The sequence below is a fragment of the Achroia grisella genome, unplaced genomic scaffold (genome assembly GCF_030625045.1).
Source record: "Achroia grisella isolate CSIRO2021 unplaced genomic scaffold, CSIRO_AGI_Agris_v1 utg2906, whole genome shotgun sequence".
Classification (NCBI taxonomy): domain Eukaryota; kingdom Metazoa; phylum Arthropoda; class Insecta; order Lepidoptera; family Pyralidae; genus Achroia; species Achroia grisella.
Window position 1 is genome coordinate 258,255 of NW_026712780.1, and position 27,792 is coordinate 286,046.

A 27,792-nucleotide genomic window follows, 5' to 3' on the forward strand; every position below is an offset into this window, starting at 1 on the left:
CGTTGTTATTCCTTTATTTACTTTTTAAAGATGGGAATGGAATAGTGCACTCTGGTATAGGTACCTACGCTGGCGAGCCACCAGTGGAAGATGATACGTCTCAGATTCTTGAAATGAAAGACAGTTTTGAAACAATTGGGATATTAAAGGAGTAGGTATCTCAAAAAAAGTGGTGATAGATTTCCTTCTCTATAGATACCTATTATAAAATAAAATTGTAACACGTTAATCTGACTATTGTAGATACCTATTGAAAAATAAAAAATAATAGATACGTGTCTTCCTTTGTGCAATGAAAGCAAAAATAGAAGATGATTAAATTAGTGTCTGTAGGTTAATAATAGTAGGCAAATAATTTTGTACAAACAAACAGACGTCTATAGGGGTATCTAGGTAGATCTAGCTAGGTATCTAGGTGAAAAATAAAGAAGTAGATAATAGTGCACACAATGCATCTCTAAAAAATAGATCTCGAAAAATCAATCAAATATTTATATTTTTTCGAGTACTTATATTATTATTCGTTATCTATATAATAGATAATTATGAGAAGAACTCTTTTAGCAAAAACCTAAAAACTTTCGTAAATTAATATTATTGAACAAAACAATTACTTAAATGTCGGCATTGACATATTATGAGAATTTATTTATCATAGATTTGATTAATTAATTCTCTCTGTTCACTATGTAGGTAATATTACTAATGTTATCTGTGCTTTCCACTATTCAAAGGTTTATTTTTATTTTTACATGTTCGCATGAAACTAATATTTAGGTAGTGATTATGTTTATTTATTATTCGTTTTTATCTAGCTCATTGTACCTAAATAGATAAAAATTTTATTCGTTTACGTACGTACGTTAAATTTTTAATCACATTTAAATGTGATTTAATTTATTTTTTATAAATAGCCGTCTGTCAAACTAATTTTTATTTTCTGTTCAAGGAATGATGTAAGATGTATTTATTTGCAGTCAAGTTATTGTAATCGATATTAGGAAATTATTATTTTTCTGTTATTTTGTATAGGCACAATGGGGTTGTCATTGTCACATGTTGTGTACATACATCAAAAAAAAAGTAAAATAAATTAAAGTGTAATCAAATATAACTATTAAGTATATAGTAGTGCTATCTATTGAGGAATATTCGAACTACATCAGTTTATACTGGAGTCTTTGGCCATCTGGTGTGAAGTAGCACAAAAGATATTTTGACAACAAACTTGCCTGACGTTTCACAGTACTACAATTGTGACAGTTGTCATTGTAATATATTTAATCTACATGAAATAAAGTCAGTGTCACAGTCACTTCTTACGACGTATATTTTATCATTTGAAATGTTTGATTTCGATCTTTAGTATTTGACGTTGGTCGTTGAATGAATTGACACTGACTTCGTTGCTTTTGGTTGGATTGCAACTGCTATCGGAGCGGGAATGTAGAAATCTCAGTTGCTGATAAAAGTGATTGTATTTGATTAATTCGCGGCCTTGTATATAAATTTCCCCGATCACAATGCCGCCAAGTAGTCTACGAGTAGTGTACGCGTTCGCAAGAGAAATGCACCCAAAAACCAGTGATGTGTTCATACAATACGGGACTGCCGGATTTCGTACCAAGTAAGAGCTTTTATAGGCTGAATTATATGTATTTTATTTGTACATAATTAACTAGGTCACATTGAAATTACGTGAACTATGCATTTGTCGGACATTCTCTCTTAAGAAATTGTCACGTAAGCAGTTGCTACAACCATCTGCATTATAAGTACATAAATTAGAGGAACCTCCTATTATAATGACTCATCCATATGATACAACCGTTCATAACGGAAACGACAGTCACGGCAGAGTCATGCATTGGTCAATGACTCCTTTGTTAATATATAAAATCTATAAAACAATCATGGGAATATAATCATTTGTTTTTATGCAAATTAGTTGCATGACACAAATAAGGTATCTGGCTGCATATTTAATAAAAATGATTATGAAAAAGACCTTGTTTTAAATTTAGAATGTCAACAGAATAATTATCACTGGAATAAATTATGAGGTCTCATATGATAAACTGTCATTATTATTACTTACCTATTGTTATGCCCCTGTAGATAATAGAATCATACTTGTTCTTAGTCATGGCACTAATATAGATAAAAGCTGTTTAATTTATTTGATTATATTATCTAATTCACAATACATTCCACCACAGTTTCACAATAATACTTATTAGTAATAGAAATGTAGATTTTGACCATTTAGAATTGTATATTAAACAAATAATATAAGTTTTTGTTGTATTTGTATCTAGTCTTATAGGTAGCACTAAATAAATACCAATATGCATAACACAACACTATTTCCTACCACTACTATAAATTTAATATATTTAATTAACAAGTGGCGAGTCCAAATAATGGGTGGTTTTAACAGTTCAAATTTAACAATAAAATTTATAAGGGTATAGATAGAGCATGAGTATTAAGTGGATGATAGATTAATCTGAATATGGCCAGGCTCGACAGGCAAAAGAAGAGGATGGCAGAAAAAAAAGATGGGTTGATGATATAAAAAATAATGCAGGATAAAAACTGCCATGGATAGAGAGAGTGTTGGCAGAAGATGGAGGAGGCTTTATCTGAGGGGGCCACATAATAAGAAAAAATAAATACACCAAAAATATAGTAATTATATATGTTATGTCGAAGTTTAAAGCTATAATACTTAATAAAAATAAATACTCACTTCTGTGTATTTTGTCATATTTATAACACAATTTAACTCCACTTTCTCAGGTATACAGTTTTCATAAAAAAAGTCTTTTCAAATATCTAAAAAATAAATAAATATTCAATTATGACTATAAAATAGTAATTTGACCTAAAAAATTTGATGAGAAAAGACATATATGAACCCAAGATTCTAACAAAATAAATGTGTCATAAAAATATTCTTTGATCTTGCAGGTATTAATATATAGATATTGGCAGACAGCCAGGCACTTTGGGATCATTTCCTTTGCTCTTTGTTTTACAAACAATTTAATATTATTGATAACACATTGGCTATGCTTATGTGTAGTAATTGTTTGATTATTAATTTTATTGTAATTTGTTATCCACTCTGAATAGATCTTTATGTTCTATGTAACTATATACAATATAAGGGTCAAGTTACATTTGTTTATTAAGCTATTAAGCTATAAACTATAACAAATATGCACCATATTACTCATTGTAAAATCTTCATGGTTACCTCTGTTTCACCTATATGCAAGATGTATTTCAGTTAAAGGGAATATCTTAGTTGGGACATGACTATTTGGTTGTTCGGAATGCCAATGCTCATGTTAGTAATGACTAACATCAGCATGTTTGCCAGTTCTGTTACAAGAAACATTTCTTGAAGTTTAATACAAATTATGCTTCAATGTTAAGATAGGTACTTACCTACTTAGATATTTAATTTATTAATTACAAACATTTGTAATTGGCGATTTGTTAATACATAGTTTAGAATGTGGTAATTACAATTTAATTGGGTGATTATGTAATATTTCTGTGTTGAGCACTGCATATCCACTAGCGATGTAACTCATTGCTGGCCCAATATTTTTTTTATTTATAAAATGTTCTGTATGCTCTATCGGTTTAGTAGGATAGTTGCATTGTGAACCGCCTTATACATATTCTTTTTTTTTAAACAGAGGAAGTGATACAAAATTAAAAATACACTACAATATTGTAAACCTATAAAGTATCCTTTGATATTTACCGAGTAGTCTGTCAAAACATTCCCTATCTTTTAAACCCAACCCATGTAAAATGTGTGATAACAACACTATACACATATATGTATATATAAATAGGCTGTTATCTTATAAATACTATTACTTAGATAAGGAAGTAATATTTTACAAAAATGTGTCCATTGAGTATTTATGGATATATCCCTATACTACTCACGATTTTGTCCGCCTGACCGGTTGTATTGATTGACCGAGATAAAACTAGTCTCTTTCATACACCTTCCTAGATGTTATTTATGTTACAAGTATCATGATAATCGTTTGTGTCTAAAAACATTATTTATTCTTTTAAAGGAATTCAGTAGAGAATTGTGAAAATGTGAACGCACATTTGGTAACTTACTAATATAAGCTTGAAAGTTTGTGAGTATGGATGAATGTTTGTCGCTCTTTCACGCAAAAACTAACGAACGGAAACGGAATCATTACAGTAATATATCAGAATAATACATAGGTTATGATTTAATAAGATATTATGTAAATTGGGTGAAATGTAAAATAAATGTCAAGTAATGTGATGCCGACGAAGTTGCGCGGGACAGATGGTAAAAAAATATACTAGCTATGTCATGCACTAGTGACCTGCCCCATCTTCCCATTTATGCAAATGTTACAGGGTTCTTTATTTTTATTGAAAATAAATACTTTGCTTTCTCTTGGTAAACGATTTTTTTTAAATCAATTAAGAATTCTTTATCTATTACAAACACTTAATCAAAAGATTATGCAGGTCTGTTACAATAAGTATTTACTGTTTCTTTAATCTTTTTACTATTTCCATTTTTTTTTACATTCTTTATTCTTAACAAAAAATCTAATTTTCTTCTAGGTATATTTTTTGGTATTTCATGCTTAAGCTATTTATTGATAAAAATCCATCCTATAAATCCAGTCATTACATTATGTTACCTGTAATGTTGGTTTTGTAACTCTACCAAATTTTTATACATAACAATTTTCATGTAGAAAATTTAAGATGTTTTGGCCGAAGTCCAAGTGAACGCGCTCACTTACTTGGGGCAAAAAGGTCACGAAAACAGATGCAAAAAATGCGATAACTTTTTAAACTCTATATTTAGCTTTTAAATAAATAACCAGATTGTATTTGGATGGTAATAGCTGTGTATTTCATGACCGGAAAGTCAGTCGAAAATTCAAAATTCACACGCAAAGTTTATACTAAAAAGTTTTGTGTGCAAATTTAAATGTCAAACATATTCGAACTCTCGACCTTTGAAGTCCATGTGACGGAGAAGTAAACTCTCAAGGTCACTATGGTCTCTCGACTTTATATTAAATCCTTGTGTAATATAGAATTCATAAATGTCATTTTTTTACATGTACCTATCTAACATAGCAACTTGCCTTAGCATCGCCCGGTTTTGTGACAAAGATCGTAGAACTTTATGCATATATGCACCCAGAAGATATTCTCTAAAAATCTAAATGATCGTACAAACCATTGCATAGTGTAAAAGAAGTAGTACTTCATACTATTCATATTTAGATATTCACAATCATTACAAACGAGCGGATTGCAAAATGCTAACATCAACTATACGTTGACAGTTTGCCATGTGTATGTATTGTAGAGTTCATTCACATCTGCCAGGACAGGAGGTAACATGAGCTATATTTTAAGTCAATTGACATGGCCTGATTTGTAGCGGTCTATTTCAGTCTATGGTAGTACAAAAGTTGCCAAGAATACGATTGAAAGATTTAGATCAAAATGGGCTATCACTTACTAACATGTAATTAGGTATAGTAAATGTGAATGATTTCCGGAATCGTTTCAACTTTAAAACTATAAAGTTTTTTTATATTTTGCATACGATGGTTTTTGATATTTAAAACTTATCAACAAGGTTATAGGACCTACCTAAGCCTATAATAGTATTTCTTATAACGTATAGGGTTAATAGGAAACTGTATCGAGCGGTATCCAAGAAATAAACTGGAAAATAAATTTAAAATAGTCATACAAACGCAGTCTCCTGCTGAATTGATATACAATTCAGTAGGAAAAGTTCACGTTTTAAATTTTACGTTCAGATTTTTACTTTCTGGGTGAAAATGGTTCAGTTTCACGTGTGATAAATTTTCTTGTTTTCCTGTTGTGTAAGTTTCACCGTGTGGTGGCTCAAAAATACTTCACCGGCGTAGGAGGGAACTAAATAACTATAGTTTTGTTGTTTTCCAGATAGTACTCGTTACTGTTTTATATTTACTAATTTATCTGGTTGGTATTTCGAAAATTATATTATGATATTTTAGTAAAATAATTTTTGTAATTAATGTAACAAGAATTATATTATTAATCATAAATTTCTTGAAATCACAAGATTTGAGTTATTCATCTACGCCTACGATATATGTCACTACACATTTTCGTCACCAGGATGTCGTAAGATCGCATACCGCAACAATGAAATAGAAGGAATAGTCGAAATAGAATACTATACCAAACCGGTTGGCCAGACTGAAAATTCGTTACTTGTTGTTATAAAAGAAGTCTAATATCCTCCATGTGTTGACAGATGTATTTCCGATTGTTATAATAGTCTAGTATCATATAAAAAAAATAACAACGAACAAACAAACAAATAATTTTCTTACCTGTACATGCAAATATGTGGCATGTATTTATACAATTTTATATATTGTTGTTGGTAGTTATTTTAGTCTATGCTTTTCTATTCCTGAATTCCAGCGCTGCTCACAGTGCTCTTTACTATTTGGTCTAATATTAGTAGTATGTTATACCTAGTTTAAATATACAGAGAATGACTGGCGAGTCTTCCCACTGATTCCAGCCTAGCTTTTACTTATGACTTTGTTCGCTTGACCACGGTTGATTAGGATAAAAAATAGCACATTTTCTTCTCTAATCTAACGTGTGAGTGGAAGGGGATTATTAATAATGCGGACTAGTGACCCCATTCTTAGCAATGTACCAAGACAGGTCGACCTCCACGTGATCTCCTTTGGAAACCAGGGGGGACCGCGTCGAGGTCGACCTAACATGGTTAACAGTCCCTTAGTTTATTACTACTAACCCCCCCTAAATATTTTAAAACTACGTACGAGAACTTAATGAACTTACTATATTTTCATCTTAGCGACGTTTGTTTTGACTTAATGCGGTCGTTTTCTTTAGGGTGAATGCGACGCGTTCTTTACTTCGTTGAAATATAGATATTATATCGATTAACATGTATACTTTTGTTATTTTCAGAGCCAGTTTACTGGAACATGTAGTTTACCGCATGGGTTTACTCGCTGTAATTCGATCGCGTGTAAAGAATGGTAAGTACACATTATTTTAATAATAACTAGTTTAGATATACTTTGCATGTTCTACTGTTTGAACTATAACTTAAGTTTTGGAATAATGACCATATCTGTAGTGTGGTCATTATTCCAATTGAAACTGGAATGATTATTATGATTCTAATTCCTTTGAAGTGTCATTCTTGTTTCTAGATATACCTATTTAGTAATGAACAAAGCAAACCATTACTGTCTATGTAGACAGTACCTACAAAGTATTCTTGAAATAGGTGAGACCGTAGAAGGAGATAGGTCTGTCTCTCCTATTTCTGCCGTTGAGCGTCTTGCTTTATTAACAGCTTTCGTATTTGAAAAGTGACATGCACAGGAAAATTACACAGTTTTCTCTGTTAAATCATTTTCAAAGTAATTTCTTTGTACTCATTATATGTCATTACTCTGTACTCCTCTGTAAGCTGTCATATAATGATATGGTCCAGGATACCCTTCATGTATAATATAAATGTCTCGTCGTCACCTACCTACTATCTAATAGGATAACTACTATCTACAAGGAGACCAGACGGTATGTTCACCAATCCAGCAGTAGATAAAAATGTATATATAAAAGACGTAATTGACAAAACAGACAGGCACATAATAATAAGGATACCTAATGTTACCATTTATGTTTCTTGTCGAAGTAGGACGCCTAAAAAAAAGATCGTGATAACATTCTTATTACTAGCTGACCCGCGCAAATTCGTCTGCATTATACTTACTTGACATTTATCATTATATGTCCAATTTACATAATATCTTTTTAAAACGTAGCCTATGCGTTATTTCGATGTATAATCTATATTACTTTAAAGTTTCATCAAAATCCATTCAGTAGTTTTCGCTTGAAAGAGTTATATACATCCATCCATGCTCACAATCTTTCGCGTTTATAATATTAGTAAGATTATTATTCGTGGTTTTTTTGTCCGCAAGTGTCACTCGTGTCCTAGTTTTTTTCCTTATTCTGACACGCGGAACGGACAGCCTGAAAGTGGGACTGTTACACATAAAGCGAGATGAATGTATTTTTTATTTAATTGGAATGGTAAACAAGCTAATAACCACGTGCAGGTAAGTAGCCGTCGCCTATATCTATACATGAACAGTACCATGACGGGACTCCCCCGTGGCGCCACTATAGCGCTGGCATTCTGGAGGACTTAGAAATCATGGCTTCATACACTGTATTTTCAGTTCAACATAACATAAACCTAGCAGCTTGTCTACAGAAATAGGCGAGACAGAGGTACCCAAGCAGTCGACTTCGTAGTCTCGTTAAAAACACGTTAAGAATACTAAGCTGGTTGTCGGGTCCGTTAAAGACTGTCGTTGATATTTAATAAAAGTGAGATCTTATATATAATATATATGACATATTTTCTAATATCGCCCCCAATCGTCTGTCTTATTTGTCTTATCAGTCTGTAGTCAATTGTTCTGTCTCTGCTAGTTATATCTTACTAATATTATAAACGCAGAAGTTGGGACGTATATTACGTACATTGGGAGTGGGTATGATGAATGACGATGAATACTTTTACAATACTATAGCTTATATATCAGAATAACACATAGTTTATAAATTTTGCGCGGGTGAAACCGCGGGCACAGCTAGTTATCTTGAAAGCAAGCCAGCAAGCAGCCCTGTCAAAGAGGCCACAACAAATACCTTAATTCCTAACAACTCCGTATTACCTTATAGGCCGCACAATTGGCATCATGATCACCGCATCGCACAACTTGGAGCCCGACAATGGAGTGAAATTGGTAGACCCTGAAGGGGAGATGCTGGAGCAAAGCTGGGAGGAGATAGCTACAAGGCTTGCTAATGTCAGGTATTACGGTTCAATAATAATATTAATACATGAAACAAAAATTTTGTATCTCTTTTTACGAAAATTGCGCGGCGGAGTTTGAAATTTCGCACATTTATAGTTTACTAGTTGTACCCGCGACTTCGTCCGCATGCAATTTTATTTTATTTTTCTAAAATAAAAGTAGCCAAGTTACTCCTTATTACATCAGCTACCTATTAGTAGTACCATATTTATATTTATATGCATGTAGTAAAAAACGGTTATTTCAATATTACAAACAGACACTCTAATTTTATTTATATGCATAGAAGTAGCGCAGAATGCTAAAATCTTTTTTAAATTACGCATAATAATACATTATACCGATAAAAAATCATTAGACACGCTATCATGTCTGTCACACACTCTTTGTATAGATCCCTTCATAATATTTAAACCATAATTTATATTAATAATGGTGGTAATTTCGACCACGTAATAATAATAACTCATGATAATACGCTATCATCATCTAGTTCCAAGATAAGTTAAACTCGTGTTATGGGTACGAAACAAATGGTAGAAATATTTAAATACATTTTTTGCAAACAAATACGCGCATAAAATGTCACACGAATCTAATGATTTTCTGACCGCTCCCCCGTCCATGTCACACCCAGTCACATTTGTAAGGCTCCCCTCTCCCTGTTGTGACATCACATCCTATACAATTTTACACTAATAAAACGAGTGTAAACTCAACCAAACAACATAAAGTTTCTATCGATGAAGTTGTAAATATGTTTAAGTTTTTCGTTATAGTCGTAATTCATCTTTAAAACTTAAATATATTAATTTACCTCTCTCGAAATTTAGGACCTCTGCCAACAATTGTCAAACAGAGTGTGACTTATTTTTACAATTGTTGGGAGATTTCTAAACTTCCTAAGATAGGCACCTACCTCTAATTTGGATATGACATTGGACGTGTAGCAGTAGTTTTTCTTTTTACTCGTCTCCTAAGTTTTTGGAACCAGAGTTGGTTGTAGAAGATAATGTAATATCGCAGAAACTGACAATATAAATGAGCTGATAGTTTTAACAAATACCATTCCGCTAATTAATATATCGCTAAGGTTAAACAAACAATTAATTATTTATTAAATATATGCGTCATTGAAATAAAAACATGCACTTACCACTCAGTGTGTAGTTATGTTTTGATATACCTACTTACAGTTTCGATTATAACCACAGACGATAATAGTTATTATTTATAAGTAGGCACTTATAAATAATAAGGACATTTGTTGCTCGTATGAACTTCTCCAAGTATTAAACAATATACATATTACCGGGTGACATTATTTAACTATGGAAAAAGTATGGCATAATATGTGTATGATCGCGGTCCGAAAATTTGTTAAAATAAAAAATATATTATACTCTCGCGTTTTTCTTAGTCACAGTTGCTCTACAGGTGATAACAAAATATCTTTAATAATAATAATAATTAAGTATAAAGTGAAGAGTGTAACTTTGTTCTATATTCTCAGAGATAAATAAAATCGCTTTGATTGTGCCATTATATTTTATTTTTAATAATTAATTAATTATATAAATTCAGTTGTGTTTTATGGTATTTATTTTGAACACTAAATTACAAACTAAGAACACTAAATTTGAACACTAAAATACACTACAACTACAAAAAGAAGGTAAACATCAGCCTATATATGTTAATAGGGCTATAATAGTGCTGAATTACGCATTTTAAGAGTCCATTTGTGTGTTCCCAATACCTAGGTCGTAAAAGTAATGGTCTAACTGACAGATAATATGTTTAAATCTATTCCGGATGAGCTTACATTCAACTACGCACGCATGGAACCGTGTCGCCTAAATAGGTTTTATTTCGAGCTTCAATTTTAAATATTTGTGTTTTGTTGTTCCGTGTTTAGAGAAATCAAATCCGGGATGTCGGTCATACCCGGTTAATTCCAAGTACGCGTGCTGAAAATCTCGGAATGACTAATCTCATTTAAAGCTCACTAATTTTCATGAATACCTACCTAATTGCATAATTGAAAGGCATTCTGTACCTTTTATAATAATAATTAAAGTTTTAATTCAGGATAATTTAGGACCAGAAACTTGAGACTATACATGTTTTATATAACTTTATATAATACAATTCAATTTTAAGGCGCTAATTAGGTATATAATTATACAAACAAGTAAAGAAATTATTAATGTTTATTAGGTCGCCTAGTAATCCTTAAAATTTCAACATATCTCGCTAACTGAATCAAAAGACCAAGAAATTAACAGTGTTTATTTTTATTTGGTTATAACATAACGTCAATTAACAGAATACTCTATAATAACAATCCTACTAACAATGTAAATAAAAAATATCCTCATGAAATTTATGTGAAGATAGATGATAAATAATCTGGAAGGAATGAAATAGTAGGCGAAGTTAGTGCAGAAGTCGCGGGTAAGAGCGGGGAAGAACTAGTGAATAATAAACAAATTTCATTTGCAGTGACAATGATTTGGAATCAACAACAGGGCAGATAATCAAACAGGTCAATGCAGACATGTCTCTGAAGGCCAGTGTTTTCATTGGAATGGACACCAGGTATGTAATATGACTTAATTCAATTCTGCCGCCAAGCGGCTTGGTTTGTAAAGTGCGTTTCGGTTGCAGGGTTAAATTAACTATTTTTAATTATAATAACTTCTTATATTATTTCAGGTACACGAGTCCTCGGCTGGCGGCGGCGGCTGCTAATGGAGTTATAGCTTTGAAGGGAACGCCTAAGGAGTTAGGCATTGTATCCACACCAATGTTGCATTATTGCGTGAGGTGCCGTAATGATAACAAGTATGGCACGCCGACTGAGGAAGGTAAAGAACTTTCATAGGATTTCATACTGGCAACCCACCTCAAGAGCTATTATTGTAAAACTCTTTAATATATATAAATATGTATATTATTACATTGCACCGCCTTATTGTCTCTGATCAGCGCGATGGTTGACTAATGCGGAAACTAACATCAGGTATTAAGTCCGCCATGTATACTATTTTATGTGCAAGTTGCGCGGGCTAGCTAATTGAAAATGATATACAAGCCATTTTAATTTATAGCTATATTCTATATAATATAGTTAAGCTATGTGTATTGTTATGAGGGAAGGCTGTAAAGGAGATACATGTACTATATGGAAGATGATATGGTAAGAAACAGAGTGAAAAATGCAGTCATCTCATTTTTCACTCTATCTGAATAGAGCTAAATGGTACAGAAAAAATTTACGCCGACCCCAATGATTGGCATAAGGAAAAGCAGATGGTGATGCACATAATATTATACTAGAATTTTATATTTTTTATTTCAGGTTACTATGAAAAGATAGTGGGTGCTTTTAAGAACATTCGCCAGAAACTACCAGTGTTTGGTGAATATAATACGACGCTGTACGTGGATGGCGCTAACGGGGTCGGAGGCAAGAAGCTGAACATCATCAGGAAGAGTTTAGACGGGGAACTGGACCTTAACTTGTACAATTTGGGTGGTAATGGCGGCAAGCTAAACTTAAACGTAAGTTAATTGATTTTTTTGTACCATGTACAACTTAGGTAATATATCTGTAATCTATAAACTTGTATATACATTAATAACTCGTTCTTAAGAAAATAGAGTCCAAGTTGTATCGCTGTATCATTAAATATTATATGTAGATGATGATATAGATAAGATATGTATAGATGCGTAATGTTTGTTTGAGTTTTACAGTAGGAAATTACGTTCCAAAGACCGGTGATGGGTTTTTAAAAAATAAACTTTATTTCACTTATGTATTTCATTCAGTTGAGGAGGTTACTTATATTAATTATATAGTTACATCTATGAATCGCGATTGACTCTATTACTTAATTAAATGATTTTGCGTTTTACGTGATGATTTGCTCGATTTAGCATAGAATTAGTAATCACTTTCATATACAGTATCATAAATATCACATCTCTTACTCATTATATCAAACTCTTACTCATCTAACCCTATACATGTTATCTAACAATTAAAGTATTGTTTCAGTGCGGTGCCGACTTCGTGAAGGTGTCACAAACGCCGCCGGTGGGAGTCGAACACGTGCCTTTCCAACGGGTCGCCTCACTGGACGGGGACGGTGACCGTATCGTCTACTATTTCCTTGACGACAAGTATGACATATTATTAATATAAAAATATGTATATATATAGTTGACCAAATATATTGCTGCGTTCACCGCAGTATGTGATATGTCTCTGACTGTGCTTCCTTATTCGGTAATTTATATTTTTAGCATAACATTAGTTTTATGTAGGTAATACCCGCGCAATTTCGCCTGCAACACAGTTTCCACGTTTTTGCAATATTTCATTATAGCTCCGCATCTATTAGTCGTAGCGTAATGTTGTATAGCCAAATCTCTCCATTCCTAAAAGAATTTTTAAAATCGAATCAGTGTACCAGAGATTATCGCACACATCTTAATACACAGACTTTACTCCTTTATAATATGATTCGTTGTACTAGTCGATTGTACTAGACTTTGAATTTGTGTGTCTCACCTAATTCAATCACCCCCTTGCTTTCCAAGGTGTTTTCAAGTATGAGATTTGGCAGCTTAAATATTTAGTCTTCAGGAATCGCATGGCATAAAAGAAGCCACGAGCAAACATTATATTTTATAACGTCCATAAAGCTGTTTATAGTATATATATTTTATAGTCGAATTTTGACCACTAGTTTATAGTTTCTTTCGTTTTTTTTACAGGGAAAAAATGCATTTATTAGACGGTGACCGTATCGCTACTCTGTACGCTAGTTACATTACTGAGCTGCTGAATGCGTGCGAAGCTCGCGATCTCAAGTTGGGATTGGTGCAGACCGCTTATGCCAATGGTGGTTCCACTAAATACATTACTGAGGAATTGGTAAGTAATTTATTTTACGGATAACTAAGTTATTACTTGAATGACAAATGTGCATGGCAATAGTTGTTCAAACACGGGATTTTCCTTTAATTTCATACACACCTCCATAAGTAATACATAATATAAATAAACTGGTTTTTTAAAAAGCGAAATTCAGTTCAGTTTCTTACCATTTTTTCTCAATTGAATCTGTATACTGAAATGGATGGTAGGGAAAAAATATTAATAGAAAACAGTTGACGTTCATAAGGGCCTAAAATGCCCTATATTAATAAATGATTTTTGGTTTGATTTGATAATGAAATGGTGAATGAAGTACCAGGGAAGGATGACAGGCTGACCATGCAGCCACGTCAGTAAGCTCAACGATCAGATCAGGTCGATCTGAAATGGTACATGTTAGCAAAGGGGTTTATCTTACATATTCAATATGCCAATTCACTTATGCGAGACTCGGTCGTGGAAAGTAGTGAACCGCTAATTTTCAGACCAAGACAATATAACAAAACTTTGCAGCGATTTTTATCATAGTTAGTGGTGTTTCTCTCATGAGGGATTTAGGTATAATCAACAGTTTAAATTAAATATTATTTGTTTAAGTTGATTTCTGTGTATATAAGCACTTTTAAATCTTAATAATTGTATCTAGTTACCGTTAGATATTAGTTTCATTTGATTTGATTACAGTTTCATTTGACTGATCATAACATAACGCTATAAGTACAGTTACCCATATCATAAAATCCCTATTATGCAATTTTCCCTCCTGGAATTAGTAACATGACTTTTTAATGGACTTTAGAAATTAAAAGTTTTCTATTTGAATAAAGATAATCAACTAGAAGAAACATCATAAATCAGTGCTTTAATAAGTACAGAAAGAACAGATACCGAGGTAGATTTTGTTAAGTCTGCGTGGGTACCTCAATGTCACATCAAACGCCATGAGGCAGTGATATGACTGGATAAGAGGCTTAAAATCTTAACCCTCAAGCATGGCTAAATGAGCGATAACACGGGCGTCACATGATAGTTACTACCTTACCATCAAGTGGGCCAGTTAGCTTGTTTGCCATTTCATAAAAAAGTGTCTCATAACAAAAATATATGTTCTAGAAAGTGCCAGTGACGTGTGTCAAAACAGGCGTGAAACATTTACACCACGCAGCTCTCGCGTACGACGTCGGTGTTTACTTCGAGGCGAATGGACACGGCACAGTTCTCTACAGCCAAAATGCTAAGAGTACAATCAGGAAAATAGCTCTTGAAGGGTCAGTATTTGTTCTATTAATTAGTGGTTACTTAAATTTTTGGGTATATTGAGTTTTTTTATGGAAACGCTTATGTTAATGTTTGCACACATCTTAAATTTTATTCTGTATTAACGAGGCGTTGTAAGTGATCAATTTACATTAGCCAATTTTAGTCTTCAATTAAAAACCAGCAATTCTACATATACATATGTACTAATATTATAAATGTGTGTGTATGTTTGTTTGTAATCTTTTCATGATTAAACACATAATTCTAATCTTAAGAATACAACAAAATCAAGAAGTTTGCGATAATGTATCGACACAGCAATAAAGTTCTGTTTTATTCTACAACAGTTGAAAAAATCAAGTAACTTTTTATTCGGCCTATTTTACTCATTTGTATAAATCTGTGTAATTTTATATTATTCACAGTGAAGGTACATTAATTGAATCACTAATAAGTTATACTATTTCTTTCAGAGAGCCTGAACAACGCAAAGCTGCAGAACTATTGTTGAATATAATTGACGTAACAAACGAGACAGTTGGCGATGCAATTTCGGATCTATTCCTGGTGGAGACAATCCTTTGTGCTCGAGGCGAAAACGTTCGTCAGTGGCTCGCTGCATACACAGATTTGCCTTGTCGTCAACTTAAAGTTACTGTACAGGTATGTACATAACAGTATAAGTGATAATATTTATTGTATGGTTTCAGTAATTAAATAAAACTGTAATCTAAAAACGGGACAGAAATAGACAGCCATTTAGAACATTTGAATACATGCTATGTAATATGAATAAAAATGTTTTTTAACATGCCAAATTGTGGGCACTAATTAATGTTTCGTATTTTGATGAATCATCAGATAAAATTTAATAGATTGAATAAAAATATTAACGCTGCTGGGGTAAAGAAAGGTACTTAGCAGCAAGGCATTATCTTGTTAAAACTATCCAGTAATGTTATAAATGTGACAACCTCTATGACAAAGTGGTATGCTTTGTTGAAATAAAATTCTATCTTCGATTCTCAGGCATGTTAATTTTGGAAATTATATTCTCTGTTACTCCGATTTCTATAACGTATTTTAGCTTAATCAAACAGTTGGTGTCATTACATGGCAACTTTATTTACAGGATCGCAACGTCATATCAACAAAGGACGCTGAACGTCGCTGCACGGCGCCAGAAGGTTTGCAGTTGAAGATCGACGAGTTGGTGGGGAAATATACGAACGGACGAGCCTTTGTACGGCCGTCAGGTACCGAGGATATTGTTCGGGTGTACGCCGAATCTGATACTCAACAGGTACTTATTCATTATTTGCTTTATACCCGCGCAATTTTCTTCTGCGTCACATTTTCACCGTTTTGCACAACATCTTTCATTTAAGAGCTGTTTTGAAAATTCTAGTCTGAGAATTCTAGTTTGATTATTCCTCGATTATCCAACACTAAAAGGATTTAAAAAATGGCATCAATAGTACCGGAGATTACCTCGGGGTAATCTAGTTGTTCGTACATCTAAACTCACAAACTTGTATGTTTATTTGTATTGTAATGGTTGTATTCAATAGGTTTTCTCTGTTATTTGATATATGCATAGCATGATTTTGTTTAACGATTCTGATCGTGATTCGTAATTTTAATCTATTTAAATGTGATGGAAGTATAAATAACTTGCTATAATATTGAGAATGTTGAAGGAAAGTTGTATCGGTTATTGTATACTATAAAGATTTATTTGTAGAGACTATCGAGTTGATATTGTCGTTATTTTCAGGCGGCTGATAATCTAGCTGCAGAAGTATCGCAAGCAGTGTTCGACTTGGCAGGCGGAGTGGGCGAACGGCCGGAGTTACCTGCATAAATGACACAATTTTAATAGTAACACTACAGTTCTATATTGTCTAAGCAGACGTCAGACATAACTTTAAATATGCAAACGGCTACAAAGTCGCAATGTGTGGCACACAGGTATTTGAGCTTTAATTACACATTTACAAGATTAATTTCATTTGCACATTGCCTGTGGCGGGGTTTGAGCGCATATCAAAGTGATAGAAATTCAAATGTGGTTATAGCATGTTGCAGTCGATGCATAACATTTTAGTTGCGCATGCTTTTTATTGTAAGGGCTAAATGTGTAGGATACCCTAGACGTGCCATTCTCGCTATTACAATTATAAGTGTGACGTCGCTGTAGATGTAAGTTTTGGAGCAAAAGGAAGCGCACATGTTTGTAAAGCATGAGAAGTATACTTTTGTTTTCGCTAACGTGTGTTTGTTTGTTGAAATTTCATCACATATGTCAAACGTTTGAAGTTATGTCTGGCGTGTAGATAATAATGTGTTGTACCGCGCCTGAGGTGGCGATGGAATTATACGGGGTAAAAAATTACCATATCGATATCATACGATAGATTTAAATATAGTAGACCTTAATATTTTATTGGTTAATATACTTGCGTTGTTGTTAAGGTAAAAATTTAGAAATATATTCGTAATATCATAAACAATCTATTCGGCCGCAAAATAAAGACTGGTTACACGTTATACAGTCATATTCACGTGACAGATACATTTTTCACCATCTCATCGTTTCATGATTGCCTAAGGCACGGTACATCATTAAATACCACAATATATAACTATTCTTTGTAACGCATAGATGCGTTTGAGATTCTAATTATTATATTGAACAGTACCAAATTGTGATGATAAAGAATTCTAGAAAATTATGACAAAAGTAATTTTAGATAGTAATTTTAGGTTTACTACTCAAATGGGCAGAACAAATCTCAAGCAAAGCTTGGTCCTTATAGTATTCGAAACAAGAGGAGTGATTCATAGACTTTACCCCTCTGCTAAAATAAAATAAAAAACATATAATTTTTAACTGATGAAAGGTTCTGATTAAAAAGTAAATTGTTTCTGTCATTAATAAGTTTAATCCATACAACGTTTAACTAGTCTTATAATTTCAACTTTAATTTAATATTAATTATATAGTAATTGAATACAAAACTAGTTATTTAGGCAAATACATATATTGCAAGTAACTAATTAAACAATTTTAGGTACAAAAGCGTCTCGCGCGACGTTCATGTGATACTAAATTGTTTGGTGAATGTTTATAGCATAATGTTTATATTAATAAAAGACTTTATGTTCAATTTAGTACCAATATATAGTGGAAAATACACTAATAATATTAATAAAATAATGGTAATTCATATTTCTTGAATGGATGATGATTCTGTTCTACTTTGTACATTTAGTAAATAATCATAATTTCGATAACAATACATTGTTATCGATATTAATTATAAACAAATAAGAATAATAGAATTGTGAAAAGTAATAATAACATACAAAATACAGAAGTCTTTTTATCTATTTGTTTTATTTATTATTTTGATGAAAAAGTCAAATCATGATTGTTTAATTGTTTACTAAATGTAGCAAGTAATAAACCTTAATTATGACCTATATAAGTCTAACTTACGAATTTGAATAAGTACCAATTATAAGATCTACTACTGATCTAGTTTTATATTATTATTTGAATAAAATTGTTACGTTACAGGATATTACCATGGTAATATTATTTATGAGCTCCTAATATTTCTATGCTGCCACAAACATCTTAGTCATGTGTCGACATTTTTTTTTAATCTATTCTAATGCTGTTGCCCGTTGCTGGCCTTACAGCTTCACGGATAAATCGTGTCGACTAACTGGCTTTAAAGTAATGTTTATTGATTAAATTAATCTCCATATTCGGTTCCACCTAACTTAATTTTTTTTATTGAATTTGTATATTCAATGTCATAATACTACTTTGTACTAGTAGTACTACATAATATAAGATAAAGTAAATATCCTCATGATCTTTATCATGTATGTGGTAGACAAAGGCATTAGTAGATTATTGCCATTATGATAAAAAGACGACTACGTCGAATATAACAGGAAGAAAATTAATATGTACTATCATAATGGTAATTAAACGGCATAATCACAAGTCGATAATATAATATACTTATTATGCATGCGAATTTATTGTACTGTACCTTTTCACTGCCTTTACTTAGTGGTAGAACCAATAGCTTTAGTATAATTAACTATGTTATAAGATTATGTTTCTCTGTGGTTCCGTAGACAAATCTCAAATATTTATCTGAAATATTGTATTACGGTCTTAAGAAAACTTTGGTTAGTGTTTTTACACGTCTGGATAATCATAAAAATATTTGACTAAGTTTTATATTTTGTAAAATTAAAAATTTTGGTAGCAGTATATTGTAATGCAAATTTGTTATTATTAATTAAAGTAGTAAATTTTTATTGTAATATTGATATTGCATTGCTTTTTGATTAATTAAAGTTATTATTAAAATAGAATTTAATGGACAAAAATGTAATTATTTAGTGATGCAAACATTTTTTATCTGAAATGCAAATTGACAAAATAATCATAATAGTACAATTGTTTTTGGTTCGATTAAAGAATTTATACTTATATTTCCTTTGTTACGTCAATCAAGTCAGTGTTGATTGTGTATTATTTTCATCTCAATATATAGTCTATAGCAAAAACAGTAGAAATATATGAATATAAATATATAAACATATGAAAGTAAGTATTATAGACACTACAAATTTCCATTTCATTTTCATCATCTTCCAAATTTAATGATAACTTTATCTCCTTTTTAATGATAAATGCAATCTCTTTGTGAATCAATTCCCATCAGAACTTGGCATTTTCAGAGTGAGACAAAGAGTGATTTTCTGTTACTAATTAGTTTTTACAGGCAACCATTTTTAGTTAACCTTAATTAACTTTAGTTCGTAAAAATATAACATTAATTCATATTATAGGAAGAATTACAATTCGAGTGTACCTAGTGTGTATGATCGTTTTTGTAAGAGTGATTTGACATTTAACGAGTCGTTTTTTGGTGTGTGCTATCGTAACGTAAAAGTACTAAACTCGTATGTAAAAGAACAGCTTAATAGATGTGAATCACAACCACATATACCAGAATTCAGGCGCGCAAATTGTTGTATTTGAGTTGCTTGAACAATAATCACCTTTATCATTTTTTTAAGAAATTTAAAGAAAGAAAAAGATTTAGAAGTAAAATGTTCTATACAGTTATAAACTTTTTTTGCGGTTGTATATAATTGTACACATTATATAAACAAGATGTAGTATGTGGTAAATATTTATTTATTTGCACACAAAATTATATACTTAATGCCAGAATGCATTCCGCACAAGTTATCGTCGAGCGTGTATTACATACAAATTAAATATAAATAAATATCTCGTTTATATTATGTGTACAGTTCTGTTTACTGTATTTATAAGCTAAAAACAGGTGATACGTAATATTTCGTGACTTTAATTGTATCAGTAGGTGTAATTTTAATTCCATTAAGCATTTCGCATGATATATTTGAGCACGTACATATATAACTTTGAATTTTATTATTAAAATATGCTTAAGTATATGCTCAAAATTTTATTTGTGTACGTGTTAGCTTTATAAGTTTATATTTTAGACTGATGTTGTTTTTTTAAATTAATTTTTATAAACTATTAGGAACGATTCTAGCTAATGTGAAACGGTTAAAAAAAATAAACTGCATTGCTATGTTATTTGTTAATGCATAGTAGCTATGTTAAAGTCATAACATCTTTTTAAAATATGTACATGCAATGAAAAGTAACTTTATAAACGGATATTCTTATTATTTAATTTCACTAATATCTTAGTTAAGAGTACCATTCATAGAGTAAGTAGTGTGGACCCATATTATATTGAAATCATAAAGGTATTCATGCTTTACAACTATAGTCTACCTTCAGTAAATTTCAGTCTTGCTTATATCTATAAAGAACTAATTTTAACACTACAATAATGTGTTGCATTAAAACAACCTTATCATGTTATATCTTTATATGATGACTGTATCAAGTATATGGATTTTAGTTTATAGATATAACAATTAACTGAAATCTCGATAGCGTATGACACCTGGCACGTACACATAAGTGTCATAGTATGACTAAGATATTCTTAAATACTATAAATACGGTAATTCTATAGTATCAATGCATCATTGATTGTTGTATTATAACCTAGAAATGATAATTATGATTGAGGAGAACTAAATGTTTTTGATATGTTTTGGCAAAGGAAAAAGTGGTTTAGTTAGGACATTGAGATGTTATGGACTAATGTAATAGGACAGCGGATTTGATTCAATTAATTGCGGTTATATTGTTGCAATGCACTTGTTTAATATTCGTTAGTGTGGTAATAGTGTTTAAGAAGAAGCTTTTAAAGTAGTATAAATTAGAAATGCAAAGAAACAAACTATATTAATTTTGATTTCGCTTTCATAATTTTCATTTCTCTTCTATCACATTAATACATAATATTTCAATGCCGGCTGAAAGGTTGGTGAACCAAATATTTTTTGTACCTGTTTTAAAATTCAAAATATCATATTTCAAATTATTTGAAAACAGCATACTGCTTTATAAATGTAAATCAAAGGTGCTGTAAATAACAATTATGCCTTTAAATATATATATATTATGGAAAGATATTTATTTACAATCAGATTAGCGATATTTTTGCATTTATATCTTAAACTAAACCGGATAAGTTTTGATACGAACGAATCGGGATTAAATCGAATAATGGTTTATTGGATGATATTTGGTCTCTCAGCTATAAAAATTTCAAGTTATTTCGATTTGATATTGATTCGATCATGTCAAAAATGTTCCCGTAGGTACTCGGATCCGTGCCGCTTATTCAATAAGTAAAATCACTGATACATATCATTACATTACTTATCAAATATTCTAGCTAGATTAATTCACAAAATTATCTTCTTCGGCTTGATATTATTGTTTTTTTTATAGAATAATTGACTAACTTACATTGATTGTGACTTCTAGCGAATCACAGTATAGGAATATTATAAGTAATATATTTTCTTTTGTAACCCCAAAATGTAAATCTTTTAGAATGAATTACCTGTTATGACATGAGAATATTGTATTATTACAGTCTGGTTATTAATATTGTTATTGGTGATGAGACTGCTTATAAATTAGGCGGCACGGGTTTCATCTTTATTTTCTTCACGCCTGTTATGATCGGAATCTATTTCTGCATCTTGTTTATATTTTATGTCTTTGTAGTGATTCTAGCGTGCAATTGTTGAGAGATTGTGTGATCTATTGGTTAGTATGCTATTGTTATTTTATAATTCAATAAAATTATTAACTACTACTGTTTTTTTTATTTCAATGTCTGTGCAATTCTATAAAAAAACTTATTTACTGGCAGCCTATAAATATGTGCGTTGCCATGTCCGTAAAATATAATAAAAAAAGATAGTTGAAAAAAGAAATTTTCAAATTAACGGAGATTTTTTATTTAATTTTAAATCTAACGAGTATCCCTCAAATTCTCGTCCAGACTCAAACAATGCCTGAGACTAAGCCACAGTCTTGGATTTATACCTAAATAGGCCACGGCCGGCGGCCTAGGGGCGGCAGATTCCAGAGGGAGGACGGTCAATTGATTTCAAAGGATAACTAAACACATCACTTGTTTTCTGATGGTTTTTTATACCTTAAATAAATCCCTATAGAAACTCATTCCTACCGAAACCTTTATTATCGCGTTAGTGATAGACGAGAGCAGTTTATTGAACTTTAAAGCCGTGTTTACTACAAATGGTAAATTATTATTTTAAAAAGATATACATGGGATGGCGGAAATAAAGTGGTTTACACTCATATAAAATATAGTAGGAATATAAAAAATATTTTACACAGTGGTCATCAAAATATGGGCATCACTATTTAATTTTTTAACCAACTTAAGAATATTCTCAATTCTCTTTTAATTTAAAAAAATATATTTAAATATTGTAATTTATTATGAAATAAATAGATTTAGTAAATATTGGCTACATTACTCTACCACATAATACCACCTTTTCGACTTGGAAGACTACCAAATGTAGGTAATACATTAGTTATCAATAAATATATTTTAAGTTCCAAATGTATATATAAGTATATATATATGCTCTAAGGGTGTTAAAATAAAATAAAAATGTTAATTAAATTATATATTTTATTAAGAAAACATTTGACTTCTAGGTTTATACCTAAACAAACTTTATTCGTTTAATTTCACTTAAGAAACAGAAATTGATTTCTAACTCGATCAATAAGTATTATGACCGTTTTTTATACTTAAATAAAACTCGCAAACTATTGTATATTATGTATTTTCATCATATCATATAATGGAAAGTAAAATTATTGAATATTTATAATAAATTTGTATTTTATTAATCTGTATACATATATTATTAATACATGCCAGTAGGTATGTATCCATTGTTTTAAATATGCCGAGTATAAAAAAATAATATATATAGATACCTATAGATGCTTATTAAATAAATTTAAATTTGTGCTATTTACATACTTAAGTTATCTTACATAAACTACCTAAATGTGATACTAAATATTTTTAAAAATATTTAAGAGATCAAATTTATTATAGGTATATTGCACTAAAATTATAATTTAAATAAGACACTGAAAATTCGCTGCCAAATAAAATATTATAAATTTGAGCCAGGTTTCTTGACGATAAACCTAGGTAGGTATTCTTAATATTGGACACTCAGTAGAGGCAACATACACATTCAAGGCATACCACAGGCAGGATGTAGGTACACATTCAAGTAGGTACCTGATTGGTGATAAAGAAATAGATAACATTAATTGATAGTAAATAATATATACTTATATATATACGGCATATATTTTAATAATGTTGGCCAGAGGGGCAGGGCGTTAGGGGTGCAGCATTTTTTCATTTTTGCCCCGCCACCTCGAAATAAGTGAAGTTCGGGGCTGGTCAGTCAATACGATTCACATCCGATAGACTCTGATCGGGGCATTACAAAAAAATAGTTACAAACTATTGTTGTGCCACGGTTCATGCCATGTTATATATCACAGGCTCAGCTAGTCTCACATACTGTTGCAATTGTCGGTGCATAGCAAGTTATATTAATAAGTACAATTACTTGCTTAAAAAATAATCAGTATGGGTGGATATGTACATAGTTTAAGAATATTTTATGCAGTCTCATTTAATAATTTATAATAATGTAATATTAATAATAACAGAATTATGGAAAAATTGAAAAATAAATTCATTATAAGAATAACAATATTCAAGTAATGATTTGATTATTATAAAATTAAAAGCTTTGATATTGAGGATTACATTTTACAATGTGTAACTGATATATTAATTTAAACATTAATTAAATATATTAACGTTGTGAAATAAAAAGATAGATTTTTTGTAAAAATCAGATTTAATACTATAAGTCATATGTGTAAAGTTACTTTATTTTTACAAACACAGTTTTATGAAACGTAAAACCTTTTTTACACTACTATAATTAAATAATTTCTAGGAGATTGTCTATTTTCTTCTATAGATAAAATACGTAATAAGTTTTGTTTATCTTACCAGTGCTAAAATTATAAGATATTATTCTTTAGTATGTAATATCATATAACATTTAAACACCCTCTATAATGTGGTGTACTACTGTATTATTATAACAATCATACATAATATAATAAACTTTTAACTACATTGTAAAATATAAAATATGTAAATGAAGTTAAAAATTCTGGTATCATTATTATATGGTATAATAATGGAATGTGATAAATGTCAATAGTGTAATAAGGCATGTGCTTTGTAAAATAAATAATAATAAATAACATATACAAATTACCTTAACTGGGTATATAAAGAATATTTTCTAATATTTATAATGTGATATTTTATTATTAACAATTTGCACAATATGAAATGGTATAAGTCTTATGGTAACTTATTTTGGTGTTGGTATCCTCACTTAGTTTGTAATTTTAATTAACACACATTACTAGTATTTTACTGTGTTTATGTTAAAGAAGGCACAAAATGATTTGCACTATCGAAATTGTCCAGGTAATCTCAATTAGAATAACATTTGAAACTACCTATGTTTCTGGATTGCCAGATACATATATTTATTACTTGCTTGAAGCAAGAGCAATAATAATACTTTTAGTTATATAATGAAGTATATTGTTTATTTTTCCTAGACGTAATTTGAATAGGATATTCCATAATAAAATTATCCTGATATTTATAAGATAGGATACTTGGAATCATTCTGAATGGAGAGAATTTACCCTCACATCTAAAGCTCAATGCTCTTTAAAGATCCATAGATGATAAAGTAGTGTTTGTAAGACAGGTATATATTTTAAAAAGTAGATATATGTAAAAGTAAAAATGGAGCCAGTTTTCCACTTTTAATGTAGCATTAAAATCATAGACATAGAGCCTAGTCAACTAAGTAGCCAGTTAAGTTCCCCTGAGATAAGTTTTATGTTTTTTCATTCAATGTTCTACAATATGGTAAGTAATAGAAAAATTATGTCATCAAAATACTTGTTTATATCAATCTATCATTATTTAATTCAATTCACTATTTCTTTATAACATATATACATATAGAACAAATAAATATTTATAGTCCATAATCTAATACAATTCTTATATGCAAATAGATCAATATAATGGAAATAATTTTAATTCAATGATTTTTTCTATAACATAAAGACAAACTTTTGTGATATATATGATGATTTGCTGTGATGCATATTCTGTGATGATTCATACATAAACCTAATGCAGAAGGTTATTTTTCCTCTGTTATATAATTTTATGACATTATTATTATTTATGTAAAACTTCTTAATGAGTGTAAGTTACAATAGTATATGGCTCATAATCTTGTAAAATATTTAAATATACACAGCTATAATTTTTTATGTTTTCAATAAATATTAATCTGGCATTTCTGCAAAAGTACAAAGTATAGGAAACACATCTGTTATTTAATAGATTTTGTCTCACATAACTTTTTATACCCATTGCTCTGTTTAATTGACCATTTCTTTTCACACTTATGTTAGTCCACTAGTTAACGCATAAGCATGAAATTTATTATTATATAAATATTAGTTAGAAAAATGGTCTCTTAAACAGAAGTATTCAATTTGAAACACTAACTAATACTAAAGAAATTTGTACCTAGCCAAGTATGGGTCCTAAGTATGGTGCTTGATCACAATAAAAACACTTTGGAACATCCATTTCTTGTAATTCTACAACATTAGCGCTTACTTCATTGGCTACATTATAATATCGACATCTTCTTGGACCTATATCTTTAATTAATGTATCATAAGGTGGTGAGAGAATGTCGAAAAATGCTGCTGGCATATCTAAAGCCTCTATTTCATGATAATTTGAAACTGTAGGTGTTAAGGTACATGTCTCAGTGTTAGCTCTACATATTCGATTATGACTCACTTTCGCAAACAATCTTCTACGTCTATGAATACCTTGGGCCAAGCGAGCGGCTTCGTGCCTCGCACGCACGGCAAAGTCCAATTCATTCACAGCGTCCTTTAAGGGGTATTCAGAAAAACTTCTAATTTTAACAGCACCCACAATCACTTTTAACAGTCCGTGCATATGAGGATGGTCGTGTAAAGGCATCTTGAAGCCAGGTTTTAACACAAAAATACTCATGTTTATATCACTATTTTGAAACACTTCTATGTATGTACAAGGCGCTTTGTTCGGCTTTCTCCATAACGTTGGCTCACTGAGTCCATCGTCGAAACCCAAATCATCAGCTCTTAGCATATCCATCAAGTATTTTAATTTGTTCAAGTTGGTTGTGAATTCGCTGTTGAACTTATCATCGAATGTCCTCAGTGCGTGCCGGTATATAGAAATAATGGGTGGTACGTTCGTGATTTCCATAGTTGATTTTGTTTCATTTCTACTATCCATATGAAAATTGATTACACTGATACACGAGAATTTTTTTCTTGTACAAAATATTGAAAATAATCGGCACGATAACAAAGTGCACTTGTCAAGAAACGTCATTTTTCATTCAATGTTATAATTCGTTCCATTTTGCAGTCGTCATCGGTATGCTTCGATTTAATGAAATTAGTAATATTATTCTTTATAAAAAATCTTAAATATAATTAGAAAAAAATATTTTAAAGACTAGTTATTGGATGAAATTAATTAATAATATAATAAATAAGATATTTAATGTATCGTGTTGTAACAGCGCCATCTAGTGTCGAGTAGAAGTACTTTTGTCGCATCCAAAGTAATTTGTTGAATGGAAAGCAAAAACGAAGTAAAATATCTTCTATGTAAATATTTCATTTCTACGTGTAATATTTCATATCTAGAATTGATAGATGGCTCTACAGGTAAAAAAAGTATTCATTGTTCAAGTATTCAAGGGGTTACAAACATTCATGACCCGCAATAAACTAATGACTTTGCCTTTTGAAACGAATTGAAAGAGCACACTTTAATTTTTTTTCCTTTATCTCTACATATTCTCTACATAGTATGTGGTTTAAGT

General features: G+C 30.8%; 2 protein-coding genes across 2 annotated transcripts; one reads left to right on the plus strand and one right to left on the minus strand.

The window, feature by feature from the left end:
* The first annotated feature begins 1,359 nt into the window (after positions 1-1,359).
* LOC131843231 (phosphoacetylglucosamine mutase) lies at positions 1,360-18,636 on the plus strand. The gene is made up of 12 exons (XM_059191840.1): positions 1,360-1,627; positions 7,054-7,124; positions 8,854-8,986; positions 11,496-11,591; positions 11,709-11,860; positions 12,355-12,557; positions 13,057-13,181; positions 13,779-13,938; positions 15,055-15,209; positions 15,675-15,864; positions 16,334-16,504; positions 16,979-18,636. The coding sequence occupies exons 1-12, from the start codon at positions 1,524-1,526 to the stop codon at positions 17,063-17,065; spliced, it is 1,647 nt and encodes a 548-aa protein (XP_059047823.1). The 5' UTR covers positions 1,360-1,523; the 3' UTR covers positions 17,066-18,636.
* Positions 18,637-24,659: 6,023 nt separating this feature from the next.
* On the minus strand, positions 24,660-27,293 carry LOC131843236 (2-aminoethanethiol dioxygenase). The gene has a single exon (XM_059191845.1). It carries the CDS (start codon positions 27,291-27,293, stop codon positions 26,424-26,426), a length of 870 nt encoding a protein of 289 aa, XP_059047828.1. The 3' UTR covers positions 24,660-26,423.
* Between the last annotated feature and the right edge of the window lie 499 nt (positions 27,294-27,792).

Bases quoted from the DNA above. Each gene is read 5' to 3' on its own strand.
- LOC131843231 (XM_059191840.1), top strand. From the start codon at position 1,524: ATGCCGCCAAGTAGTCTACGAGTAGTGTACGCGTTCGCAAGAGAAATG. The intron at 15,865-16,333 runs GTATGTACATAA...CTTTATTTACAG, and splicing joins AACTTAAAGTTACTGTACAG to GATCGCAACGTCATATCAAC. The intron at 16,505-16,978 runs GTACTTATTCAT...CGTTATTTTCAG, and splicing joins CCGAATCTGATACTCAACAG to GCGGCTGATAATCTAGCTGC.
- LOC131843236 (XM_059191845.1), bottom strand. From the start codon at position 27,293: ATGACGTTTCTTGACAAGTGCACTTTGTTATCGTGCCGATTATTTTCA.